The sequence below is a fragment of the Marmota flaviventris genome, chromosome 10 (assembly GCF_047511675.1).
Source record: "Marmota flaviventris isolate mMarFla1 chromosome 10, mMarFla1.hap1, whole genome shotgun sequence".
Taxonomy (NCBI): domain Eukaryota; kingdom Metazoa; phylum Chordata; class Mammalia; order Rodentia; family Sciuridae; genus Marmota; species Marmota flaviventris.
The window spans coordinates 99,464,180-99,477,701 of NC_092507.1; the positions used below are offsets into that span (position 1 = coordinate 99,464,180).

Consider the following 13,522-nt stretch of genomic DNA (forward strand, 5'->3'; position numbering starts at 1 on the left):
GAACTAAAGAAACAGCCCAGGGGATGATCCTGTTCCTTTTAAATGGACTTTGGCGCCTTAGCCCCCATTTCCTTGACAGCACTGGTCCCACTCCTCTAGCTGGCAGGGGAGAGGGTGGATGTGTGTGCGTGTGAGAGGGGAAACGTTAGGTATGTCTCTCCCTACAAGTTCATGATTCTGGCAAACCCTAGTGTTTGAAGTTCAGAGTCCTTCACCCACCCCCTTCAGCAGAGGCACCTCCCAGGCAGGCGCTTCAGCGCGGACCGTGTAAAGGCGCCTCGGGACCCGGCGCGGTTGGGGAAGGATGGTTGGGGAGTGGGGGTGTCTGAGTTCTCGTAGTAGATCCCTCCGCGCGGAGCTCGTGCCGGCGCTTCTTCCTGCGGGAAACCCCTGGGTGCCCAAGGCGGCGGGGCTGAGGCTGCGGCGACAGGGGGCGGGGCTTTGCGGTGGGAGGAGGCGGCCGAGGCGGAAGGACACACGAGGCTGCTTCGCTGCACACCCGAGAAAGTTTCAGCCAAACTTCGGGCGGCGGCTGAGGCGGCGGCCAGGGAGCGGCGAACTCGCGGTGCAGGCAGTCAAGGCTTTCAAGCCTGAGCTTCGGCACGTAGTGCCGGGCGGTGAGCCGCCGCAGCAGCTGGAGGAGGGGAGAAGTAGTGGGGCTCCTGGGTTGGGACCCCCTCCCCATGTGGATCTGCCCAGGCGGCGGCGGAGGAGGAGGAGGCGATCGAGAAGATGCCCGCCCTGCGCCCCGCTCTCCTGTGGGCGCTGCTGGCGCTGTGGCTGTGCGGCGCGGCCCCGGCGCGTGGTGAGTATCTGACTTGGGGGCGCTGTCCCCCGCGCTCTGGCCGCGTAGCGTTGGGTTCAATTCGGCGAGCATGCCGGCCACCTGAAGCGACCTCCCCCTCACCCCCGTCCTTTCTGAGAAGGCAGGGCCCTGCGGCCGGCGCGGAGAGAGGCCACTTGGTTCCCGAAAGTTTGGACATCGTGGGTCCCTGCTCATGGCGGGCCCCTCCCCCGCGCTCCCCACCGCCTCCCTCTCGGCTTTGCCACTGGCCGCACACACGCCTCCTCTGCCTGAGCGAGGCCGCGCAGCGAGGCTCAGAAACTGCCTCTTCCGAGCACTGGAGTTGGACAGTTTTGCTCTTTTGGTTCCGCGTTTCCTGGGGTCAGGGGAGAGCCTAGAGCTGACTGCTCCAGGCGAACCATCGCCGGCCTCAGGCCGCGGATGGGCAGAGCGAAGGAATGCCAGATTCTGGCGAGCCGCGAGCGGGGCAGGGCCTTCAAGCCCCAGGGCTTGTCCCTTCACTGCCGGACTTCGTTTTGCCAAAGGGAAGCACGCAGTCTGGGGTGTGTGGGTTTGTTTGGGATGAGGACAGGGTTTTGTGGCGCGCCTGAGTTTTGACACTCTGACCGGATTGGCGGTCTGGATGAGTTGGGTGTGTTGATGAGTCGGGCGTGTAGCTCTGTCTTTGAAAGGTGGAGGCAGGAGCAGCAGAGAAACTGGTGTGGCTGCATGCTGAACCACATGATTTAAAAATTTCAACTGCTGTTATTCTTTCCGAGGAGCGAAGTTCTGCTGCTGTTTCAGACTGTGTCCAGGAATGTGGTGTGACGATCATCAACTCCTCCAACCTGGCAGCGGCATTTGCTGCTCTTTTGGCACGGTTGGGGGTGGGGTGGGGTGGGGCGGGGCGAGCGAGGAAAAGTGGATACGTTGATTCAAAGTGATTTGGTAGAAAAAGCCTGTTTATGGTTGGATATTCCCAACAGTCTAACAGGGTTGGAGCAAGGAAAGAATCGTATTTTACCCATCCCACCCACTCTTTAAATTCTGAATTTCTTTAGATGTTTTTTTTTTTTTTTTTTAGTGGAAAGAGTTTGGATTTGAGGGGCTCTGCTTTGTAATTCTGGATTCAAAACTGCTATATTAACTCACCATCAGAACAGGAATGAAATTATCCAGCTAATAGGATTAATTAAAAGGATGTATATTAAACTCATGGCTCTTAATAGGTGTTCAGAAAGTCCTTTCAGGACAGGAGCTGAATTTATTCTTTCAGAACTCTGTGCTTCTAGTGGGGTGGTGGTGTCTTGTGCATGTTTGTTGAATTGAAAGGGCCCCTTCTTTTCCTGAGCCTAATCTGAAGGAAGATTTTACTTTTACCAAAAAACTAGTGCTTGAACTATGTCTCTTTTCAAAGAAAAGGAGATGAACTTCAGAAAAATATGGTCTTTGTTCATTGTTAACAAGCTGCCAACATGCCAATCACAGATGTTCAAAAGAGAACAAAGTTATTTATCACCTGAAAACAGTACTGGGTTGTTCAGCACCAAACAGATACTTCTTGGAAAGTTCAAATTTCATACACTGTTAGGTCCCTAAGAATTTCAGAAGTGGATCTGGAGGCTATGTGATGATGAAGCAAAACTGTTGTTTCTGATATATGTAATAAAAATGATGTAATGTTATTTTTACCTTTCCTTTTTCTTTGAGTGGAAGGTTTAGTATAAGTGTAGATTTAGGATAAAGAGGCATATAATCAATATAATATTCTGAGGGTTCCAGTCCTAGGCCTCCCATTAACTTATTTTGTTTAGTAAATAATGTAGTCTTCATGATCTATAGTCTCTACACCTATGAAATGGGACTAAAGACATAACCTTTAGAGGTTGTAGGAAATAATCAATACAACTGTAAGGTTATTACAAACAAGTATTAAGTGATAAGACTGATGAATTACTCTGCCATATAGGGCTTCTTTCATTCTAGGACCCTAGTGCATGGAACTATATCCCCTTTTATACTTCTGATCTGGTGAGGTACTGCTATAACTACTTAGCTTATAGAGGGTCAACTTGAGTATTACTCAAGTTGGCTCAAAGGGTAGGATTTAGTCATTTTGGTTTTTAGACAGGTGTTCTTTAGGTGCTAAACTACTATAATAGAAGAGATTAAAAACCTTGTTTCTTAGTACAAATCTTAAATCTCACAGTCTAACAGTGAAGGCTTCTTGAATCCTATTATGATTGTGTTTTGTCAAGGTACCAATTAATTATAACACACCCTTCCAAACTTTTGAGTGTTCCTGTGTTTGGCTTATGGCCAGTTGTTAATTTAAACATCACCAAGTTCCTAAAGCAAGGAGCTGTCAGCCCATCTGTCTGATTGTCTAAACACAAATCTAGGACCACCCTTTGTTCCTTGTTTTATTTTGTTTTGCAGTGGGAAGTGACTCCCTGGTTTTGCTGCTTGCTAGATAATTTCTCAGCTGAATTCTATTGCTTTTAAAAACATTTCAGGGGCTGGGGTTGTGGCTTAGTGGCAGAGCACTTGCCTAGCATGAATGAGGCACTGGGTTCAATCCTCAGCACCACATAAAAATAAAATAAAAGTTATTATGTCCACCTACAACTAAAACAAATATTTAAAAAAACCCCAACATTACAAAGAGCAATTGTTTTTTTCATGTAGAGATGAAATTTACCTTAAAACTATTTCTCTTTGTCTTTCTATATTATTTATCCTCTTTTTTGAGGTGTGAATCTGTTGGGGAGAGAGTGGTTATTTGTAGTGTCTCTTCTTTTCCTTATGTTTTAATTTTTTAAAAAGTTGATACGTGTTGACAAATCTCCACTCCCTTCCCACTCTACTGCCTTTTTTTGGTAGGCTTCTCTTGGCCTAAAGGAACAACTTTTGGTTCACCTGGATTGTAGTTGCTGACTTCAGGATGTTTAAAGAATGTCTAAATTCAGTGGGATATGCTTGGATGCTTCAGAGCAGTCTTACAATACATTTTAAAAATATCACACCCACAGAAATTCTATTTTGCCCACAAAATTTGCATTGATCTAGTTCCCATTCTCTGATGCCATTCCTAGTGATCCTCCTCCCTGACCCTTCCATTGTGCTTGAACAAAGCTTTGTGTCCTGGCAGCATCAGAATCAGCTGGAGTGATTCTTGAACTCAATGCTCAGGAATTCCCATACAGTATGTATAATAATCTCCATGTTTTTTAAGGTTTATAAGATGAGTTTGACACAGGAACCTGGTTGAAACTCATTGATCAACTCCACCTTTTCTGCCTTCAGGTGGTGTATGGGATCTTTATAAATTTAATAATTCCCACAATGAACCTAATCTTAGCCAGCCAATCTAGTGTTTAACCCTTCTGACTCCCGAATTCAGAAATTGCTAACATAAGAGCTATAGAATATAATGTAATTACTTCTTGTTCATCTGGGTGCAAAGTATCTCCATTGTTTCTGTAGACGTTTTCTTATATTTGAATGATATTATAAATTCTCCTTCCTCCTTCTTTGTTGTCTCTTTTTCCATGAGGATCATTTACATATTTAATTTTTGGAGCCTTTATCTTTTTGTCCAAAATGGTTTTAGAGTAAAAAATTCCAACATGGTTTGAATGAGATTTTATTTCGTTATCTTTATGTTGTGTTGATGGTTCATATTTAAGTGTTTCATTTCCTTTCAGATATCTGGATATCTGGATGTCTCAACTTGGCCCATTCATTTTCCTTCCATCCTTTCCTGATTCTTCTTTTGTCTTCTACCCTTTCTCTGCAAATGATTTGAAACCAAAAGGTTTTCTGCTCTATGTGTAGCATTTTGGAAGGCTCACGGAACTAGGAGCCAGAAGACTTTTCCATTGGTCTATTGTTAATTGGTTTGGTAACTTTGTAGGAGAGGTACTGTTTTGCTCCTTCATTTTCTCATATACTTTGTCCGTATTCACAGAGCCATTATGGAGTGTAGAGTAGAATTCCTTTCTTCTAGTCCACAGGTCCTGGGTCTTTCCGACTCTCCATACTGCATGCGTTTTGTGTACAAATGGATTTACATACACAAAAATACCTAATACATCTTCAAGTGCTTTTTTTGGTGGGGGGGCGGTACTGGGGATTGAACTCTGGGGCACTTAACCACTGAGTCACATCCCCAGCTCTATTTTGTATTTTATTTAGAGACAGAGTCTCACTGACTTGCTTAGTGCCTCACTTTGCTGAGACTGGCTTTGAACTCGTGAGCCTCCCAAGCCTCTGGGATTACAGCATGTGCTTGGCTTCAAGTACTTATTTTAATGTGTGCTGGAGGAAAAGAACTGTGTCTTTTATGTGTTTCTTCTAATACTCATATCCCTATTCCTCTACCTGGCATGGTGCCTTGGCAACTAATAGGCACTCAGTAAGTAAATATTTGTTCAGTTGAACAATTATTTTTAGTCATTTTCTTATTTTGGACTACCGTGGTACTCTGGGACAAATTTTAAGTAGCATTTGCAAGAGTCACTGCTTACTTTATACTTAGGGAAGAGCCAAATTTCCCCCTTCCCCATGTGTTTTATTTAAACTTGCCATTTTGAGTGTGTGTGTGAGTGTGTTTTCTTTCTCTCTTTTTTTCTATCACTTCTGATATTTTAAAGGTCACTTTGACTTTGGAATCTTAACTTCAAAGGCACTGGCATCCGCCCCCTGCCTCTCTCTGTCTCTCTACTGCTTCCTGTATTACTACTATAGGTCAGCAATTTTCTATTATTTTGTTCAGAATTGTCATGCCATATTGTAATTTTGTCATCTTGAGGACCAGTCATTTTCTAAAGTAGTATTTTTTACACATTACAGCTAATGTTTTAATGACATTTTGATTTTTTTTTCATCTTAAGTTGGTTATTACAAACTTCTACTAGACTAGGAGGATATGTGCATATTTCCTGAACACCACTGGAGGGAGGACCTCTAAAGGTGAGACATGATAAATAAATATTTGTGAGAACCACATGATATGTGAGTTTTCTCTGGAACAAGATTTTGTTCCTTAAGGGCAGGGACTCTACTACACATATCCCTTCTCTGTCCTACAGAAGAGGAGAACTTGTCTGGCACACACCCAACATGCAGAGTCACCTGAGCAGCAGGTGATGGTTGAGCACCTGTGGCTCCCGCTTTGCCACTTTGGGGCACACTTGAGATAGATGGTGAGTCAATGTCTTATCCCTCTTGCTTCCTCTTTTGAAGACAGCATCAGTTGAAATTTGACCCTACCTAGACTTTTGTGCCATCCCTTTTTGTTACTTAGCAGTGACTGCAATTTTCATATTTGTAAGCTTATGTGTTGACAGGAGCTTCACAATTCATCTAGTCCTTCTGTCAACTCCATGCTTGGTGAGATTCTCTCATAACATCCTGGACAAGTGGTAGCATACCTTCTCTCTGTTTGACCACCTCTGGTGAAAGTCTGCTCCCTATCTCCTGAGGCAGTTTAGTCAATCTTTGACCAGCTATAATTCTTAGATCTTATATTCAGCTGTATTCTGCCTCTTTATGATTTGCACCCATTGGCATTGTCTCAGGAACTTTTCTCAGGGTCTTGAGCACTGACTGGGTACAGGGATCCAAAAGGGGTGGTTATATATCCTTTGCTGAACAGACACCCACCTGTCAGTAAAAGGAATGAAACCCAATGAGGAACATGAAGTTGATCTTTTCTGAGATGGCTGCTTACATGTTGCATACCTTCTACCCAGGTGGGCCCTGGTGGGGGAAAAAAAAATTTGTCTAGCAATGTTTCACCGACCCCTCTTTTGATCATAATACTGAGTGTTTGGAGATTCTGACTCAGTGGGTCTGGAGTGGTATTTGGGAATTTGTGTGTTCAAGAAATAGCCAAATTGATTCTAATGTTACGGAAAATTGGAATCAAGACAGTGAATCTGGAAAATCAAGGTTTTGTTTTGCATTGTACTTTTGTTTGCTTTTTTTGAGAATGCCAGAGAGATTGCCTTGTCTGGGTCCCGTGGTCATTTTTTTCCCCTTTGACTATGCCTGTGTATTCCTGAATGTCTAATTTACTAGGGAGAAGAAAGCTCCTTTGATTCTCCCTTAAGGCAAATAAAGTTGTTTGTTTTATCTTTAAAACATAATAATCTGCTAACTCTCCCTGTCTTAGGACATGCTTGTATATGGATAACTTTGGTCGAAGACCTCTTTTCCCTCCACCAGAATGTTACTTGAGGTGTCAGAATGCATAGGGGTTCTACAGCCTGTTTGGTGTCCATTAAGGAATTCTGTCTTCAAATCTTGTGAAGGATGCCTCCTTTGAGAGTGCAGTTTTGTGAACCTGTAAATGCATACCCAGTGACAGGTACTTCTCTCAGATGGATTACTGAGAAGACATATCATCAGGTCACTCATTTCAGGCAGTCTTGATTTTGAGGTGTCTAGGTTATACCGGCAAATAGAGTGAGAAAAGGAGAATAAAGGGGGAATATAGGGGCTTGAGCAGAACTGAACAGTCTGCAAGGGGCCCGGAATTTTTTCTCTTATAAAGATGTTTGATGCCACTGTCCTTGATGGGAAGAAGGAAGTGGTTTCTGATTTGAAAGGATGTCCTCACGGGCTCTGGATGGGATAAACCATGCAGTGTTCCTTGGTAGTGGTGGAAGGCTTGCTTGCTGTCTTTTTTTCTTTCTTCTCTCCTTTTTGAGGGGGAATATTAGTTATGTGATAGAAAACACATCGTGGCCTTAAAAATAAGAGTGAAAACAAGAAATAACCTAAGAAAGAGGGTTAATAAGAGTCATGGTGAGCAAAGCAATTATTGTATTAGTTTGTTATGTAAATATGTACATTTCTTAGTATTCTCTGTTAGGATCCTTAACTATTAGTTTTAAGATTTGTCATTTTTGCAACTCTGCTGAGTTAGTGGTATGTGAGAGGGGATTGTGGTATGTTGCCACATTAATTTGTATGTGTTCCCTTGGCATCACGTGGTGCAGAGTTCAGGGTATTCTAGTCTTTAGATGTGTGGGAATCATTGACCAAGTAAGAGTTATGATTCTTCCTCCAAGAGCTGACATCATCATTGGAGGACAAGATGGTTGGGCACAGAAATATTAAATATAACCAGTTATTCACTTATCTACACCCTCCTATAGTTTGGGTGACTAAGAGCTGTAGAACCTGGGGAAGTAAAGACAAATCCTGATACCATTAGCAGTCCCAGCTCACCTTCTGGACTTCTATGCTATTGCATACTTTCTGCCATTTTTCTGTTTCCCTATTGTAATTTAAAAGTATAAAAATTTAACTTGGGGAAAAGATAAGGACCCTTTTGTTGGCATGGGTATACATATAAGTTTGGCACATGTTGTGGTGTCTATTATGTCTGTTAATGGATTTCTTGTGAGAGAGAGTGAGCGAGCTATGTCCTCAGTCCTGGATGCCAGGCCTGATCTAGGACAGGTTAAAGTGAAATATCTTCTTTGAAAGATCCAGTTCTTTTTTTTTTTTTTTTTAAATTGTACTTGTTAGTTATACAATAGAATGAATTCTGACATACATATATGGAGTATAATTTCTTATTCTTTTGGTTGTCATGATGTAGAATTACATAGGCCACATGACCATATATGCTCATAGGATAGTAATGTCCAATTCATTCTACTCTTTATTGATTCTTGATTTTACTTCTTGTGCTTTAGGAGTCTTGTTAAGGAAATTAGTTCCTAAGCCAACATGATGTAGATTTGGGCCTACTTTATCTTCTATTAGGCTCAGGGTCTCTGGTCTAAAGCCTAAGTCCTTGTGGAAGATCCTGAAGAAATTTCTCATCATAGGCAATGACTGAGGTGCGGTGTGGGCACACCCAGAGCTGCCGCTGCAGGTGGCATTGATGAATCACACCAAGATCTCTCTCACCCTTTTGTACTTGTCTTGGCAAAACCCTGTTCTACCAGCTTCTCAAACGTGTGTATTAGTAGATGTGATTGAACAAGCTCTTGGGGGATCATTTTGCTGTCCCTTGCCCCTCTTGAACTGCAGGCCAGTGACCTTGACTCAGCTGTGCTGCCTTTGCTATTCTGGCCAGGCAATGTGGGGCCTGAGTCTCTCTTCCCATTGGATGGGGGCACCTTTCCCCAGAGGCCTGCCTGGGGCAGTTTCTGGTCTTCAAGTCAGTTCCTTGTCTTCAAGTCAGTTCTTTCTGCAGGTTTTTGGCAGCTGTGCAGTAACTTTGGGTTCTTTGAATGTATCAGCCAAACATCATGCCAAGATGGACTCATCCTCGCAGAAAGACAGGTTGGGTCTGTGGTGTTGCAGAACCTGTTTCTGGGTTAAGAGTTGCTCTCCCACCCATTCACATGTTTATTCATATTAAGTGTGTGTGTGTGTGTGTGTGTGTGTGTGTGTTTTGTGAAGTCAGGAAAACATGATGATAATATTTTGATTGGAGTCAGATGTTGTCTCCTTAATAATGTGTTTCCATTTAACAAATAGCCTCCCCTCAAAATACTATTTTACTTGCTGAATAAAGTTTTGAATGAGGAGCTGTGGTTATATTCTAAAGTATACTGCCTTGTTTGGAGGCAGGTGCATTTTTAAATTGTGTGGTTTGTTTTTTTTGTTCATCTCTTTTTATTCTCATCCTTCCCCCCCCCCCCCCCCCCCCCGCCTTTATGGAAGGCTTTTAAGTCTGAAACATTTTCAGTAGTCTATTTTACTGTTTTACCTGGTACATAGCAGGGAAAGATTTCTATGTTGGCATACTTATCCAACATTAAATAAGAATAATTGAATACTGCCTACTAAATAATCTATTCGGTTGCATTTCTTATATGAATAGCCTCAAAGGTAGATAGTGCTAGTTGTTTACCTTCTCAAAATGGTAAGTATAATAAATAAGTTGAACAGATACTTTTGCTTAATTCTTGGTTTTCATATGCATTTGTGCAGAAAGTGTCAGAACTCGTTGAAGTTTTGAGGAGACGTGTGTGTGTGTGTGTGTGTGTTTTTTTTCTTTTTTAAATTGGGGATTGAAACCAGGGGCCCTTTACCACTGAACTACATTCCCTTCCCTTTTTATTTTTTGAGACAGGGTCTTGCTAAGTTGCTGAGGCTGGCCTCAGACTTGTAATCCTCCTGCCTTACCCTCCTGAGTAGCTGGGATTACAAGCATGTGTCATCATGCCTGGAAAAGGACATGTATATTTTGATTATTAATTAGTTTTTATATGTTTTCCTTTGTTGTGAATAAGACTTTTAATTTGCTAGATCTTCTTTAATTGGAAGCATTAAACATATTTACTTTATTATATTATTTAAAGCACTTCCTAATTTTTATGAGGATTTTTAGGAAAAAGACCATATCCTGAGACATGCATGTCATTGCTATTATTTCAAGTAAGTGACAGTTTGACTCCTAGTGACACATATTTTCTAAGAGATTTAAAGAAAATAATTATAACTAAAACAATAATTGTAACAATTTCAGGTAGGTTTACATAGCAACAAAATTAGCCCTTGTATTTATACATAATTAACTCATATTTATACTTTGATTTTCTCTGGCACCTGTACAAGATTTTTTTTTTTTTTTTGTGTGTGTGTGTTTGTTGGGGGAGAGATATGGAAGTAGATACATTTAGAAGTAGTTGAGGATGTCTGGAAAATCTAGAAAAGTATTAAAAAAAAATCTATAGTCACACCACTGTTAGTATTTTAGTATACATATTTGGTCTTTTATTCCCTATGCTTAAATTTGAAAAATTCATTGATTGATAATACATTTTTAACACATAAGGCAATTTTCTGTTCTGCTTTTTTTTGGTAATTACAACTATTTTAATATTTGAAAGCATTTTTAATAAATTTAATGCTAATGATTAGATCCACTAATGATGAATTTATTGTGTTTACCCTCCTTTGGTTGCATATTTGATTTATTTCCATTATTCTGTTTTTAGATTTTCATAAATACATATGAAAATCTATATATATTTATATAAATATAAATAGATTTTCATGTGTGTGTGTGTGTGTATATTTTATTGATCTTCTTCATACAGAAAGTTCCCTTTTTAAGATTTTTTTTCCAATAAGCTAGATTTCCAAAAGACAGATTACTAAATTTACCCAAGAGAGAGTGAAGTTTAAAAATAAGGAATAGGGTTTTTGAGAAACAGGATTTCCTATCACTTCTAACCCAAATATCATGGTTAATATTTCAATGCATTCCTAATAGTTTTTATTTTTGGTGGCTGTTATTATAATTGGGATTTTAATGTAGATTCTTTTATCCTCTGCTTCTGTACCAGTTAAAATAATATGAACATTTTTCAAATATGTAAATATTATTTAAGAGTATGGTTCCAGGGCTGGGGATGTGGCTCAAGCGGTAGCGCGCTCGCCTGGCATGCGTGCGTCCCGGGTTCGATCCTCAGCACCACATACAAAGATGTTGTGTCTGCCAAGAACTAAAAAATAAATATTAAAATTCTCTCACTCTCTCTTAAAAAAAAAGTATGATTCCAAAGGCTGCTTACTGTTTTCTTAAGTCTAGTATACTTCATTTAAAATGAAACTCATTCTTAGTTTCCAGTATTTCTAATTGTAAATAATGCTATGGTGAATAATTTTTTGTTCATAAATCTTAGTGGAAAAATTTATTTCCTAATATAGACACCCAGAAGTGAAATTATTTTATCTAAGAATCTAAACCATTTTGTGGCTTTTAATACACAGTGCCACATTCCTTTTTATATAGTTTGATCAAATTATACTTTTATTGGCAGAATATGAAACTGTAAATGTTCTCAGCCATTGTCAATACTAGGTTCTATTTTTAAAATTTCACCATTTGATAAGAGGTAAATGCTACTACCACATTTTAGTTTGCCTCTCAGATTACAGTAATGCTGCCTATTTTTTAAAGGTGATTTGTGGCCATTTGTATTGCCTTTTGTTTTTTGTGTATTTATTTGGCAAATTGTGTCTTTTACCCATTGAAGTGTTCATTTTTCTTTTTCTTTTTTTTTGGTACTGGGGATTGAACTAAGGGGCACTCAACCACTGAGCAATATCCCCAACCCTTTTTCTTTTTTTTGTATTTTATTTAGAGACAGGATCTTACTGAGTTGCTTAGGACTCAGTTTAAGTTGCTGAGGCTGGCTTTGAACTCAGGATCCTCCTGCCTCAACCTCCTGAGGTGCTGGGATTATAGGTGTGCTCCAGTATGCCCGGCCATGTTCAATTTTTCTGATTTGAAAAAACTCCTTAAATATTAAAAGTATTAGTCCTTTATCTTAAGTATGTCACAATATATATGACAGCAGTTAACAGTACATAATATTACATAATATTAAATTGCTATCAACTTCGATACAAAAGTTATTCATTTGATAGGCTAATCTTTTTTATTCTTTGATTTCTAGTGGACATGATAAATTTTTTTATGTATTTGTTAACTGGAACTTTCTGTAGCTATTTTAAAATTCTAATCTGACTGTATCATAAAACAATATACTGCTGGGCATGGTGGTGCATGCCTGTAATCCCAGCACCTTGCGGGGCTGAGGCAGGGTGATTATGAGTTCAAAGCCAGCCTCAGCAATTTAGTGAGACTCTCTCTCTATATGGCTGGTACTATGGCTCAGTGGTTGAATGCCCCTGGGTTTAATCACAAGTACCAAAAAACACCCCCAAAACCCAATATGCTATTGATTATATATGCCTAAGAAATACATATTTATTTCAGTTCCAAATAAAAAAGATGTTGTAGGGAAGCAGCATATTCTGGAGCCAAGTTTGTGATTTCCGTGGGTTGGGGGTAATCTAATGTCCTGTCTTCCCAGACATCCATGAGCTCTGAAGTTTATAACACCCCTGAAAAGCATGACTGTACGATGTCTACCACACACTGCTAATTCTGACACTTTGACCTGATTGATAAGCCTGTACAGTGGTCTAGCCAGTCAGTTTGGTCAGTCAACAGATGACTAAGATTCCCCCTTACCCTCCCCAAATTGATTAGTTGTGGGACAGAACTGACTGAAGCAGCCTGTTGTTTTGGCACCCCAGGAACACCACCTGTTTCTCCCTCCAGCCTCCCACTGTCCCGGTGCAGTGCTGTGTGCACAGTGGGTAGGAGATCAATGTTGTTGCTAAAGAATGTTGCAATAAAGAAGAGTAGATTGCATTTTTTCCAAGCTTGTGTGTTCTTAGTGCACCCCACTGCTTTTGACATTCAGTGATCCAGCTGAAAACTGCTGTATATAGAAGCCCTGCAGATCAAGTGTTTGGTTCAGAGTAATTTCAGGCAATATGAATGCTGTCTTAAGTATCACTGGAATTTACTGGGCTGGTCATTTGCCAGCTATTACCATATTTAGTGTGAGGAGACCTGGGGAATGAGGACATTTCTGACCAACCAAAGAAGGAAACTTTTCTCAAGGACTGCATTTATTTGTTTTTATTAAATGAAGTAGTTAAGAGAATGCCAGTTAGACTTAGCCCGTTAGACTAGTTTGTGTCCATTGGTCCTTCTTTCTGTGATCCTTCCATATAATTAATCTGTGAATGGAGAAAGATATTCGATAGTGAAGTTCTTTCTCACCCTGAAGTCTAATACTGTTTCTGGGAGGAAGTTAGAGAATCATTATGCTCAATTGTGCACTGAAAGGCTTAACCAGAGGTGAAGCTGCTGATTAAAAATGTAGGTTGATAAGTATTTAT

The 13,522-nt window shown here is 40.5% G+C and overlaps 1 protein-coding gene across 1 annotated transcript in view; it reads left to right on the forward strand.

Moving 5' to 3' along the window:
- Positions 1-487: 487 nt before the first annotated feature.
- The window catches only part of Notch2 (notch receptor 2), a 160,244-nt gene continuing 147,209 nt past the window's right edge, over positions 488-13,522 (forward strand). Inside the window, exon 1 of the mRNA XM_027951770.2 lies at positions 488-805. Within this exon, the coding sequence (XP_027807571.2) occupies positions 733-805 (73 nt within the window). The 5' untranslated portion in view covers positions 488-732. The remainder of the gene's footprint in view (positions 806-13,522) is intronic.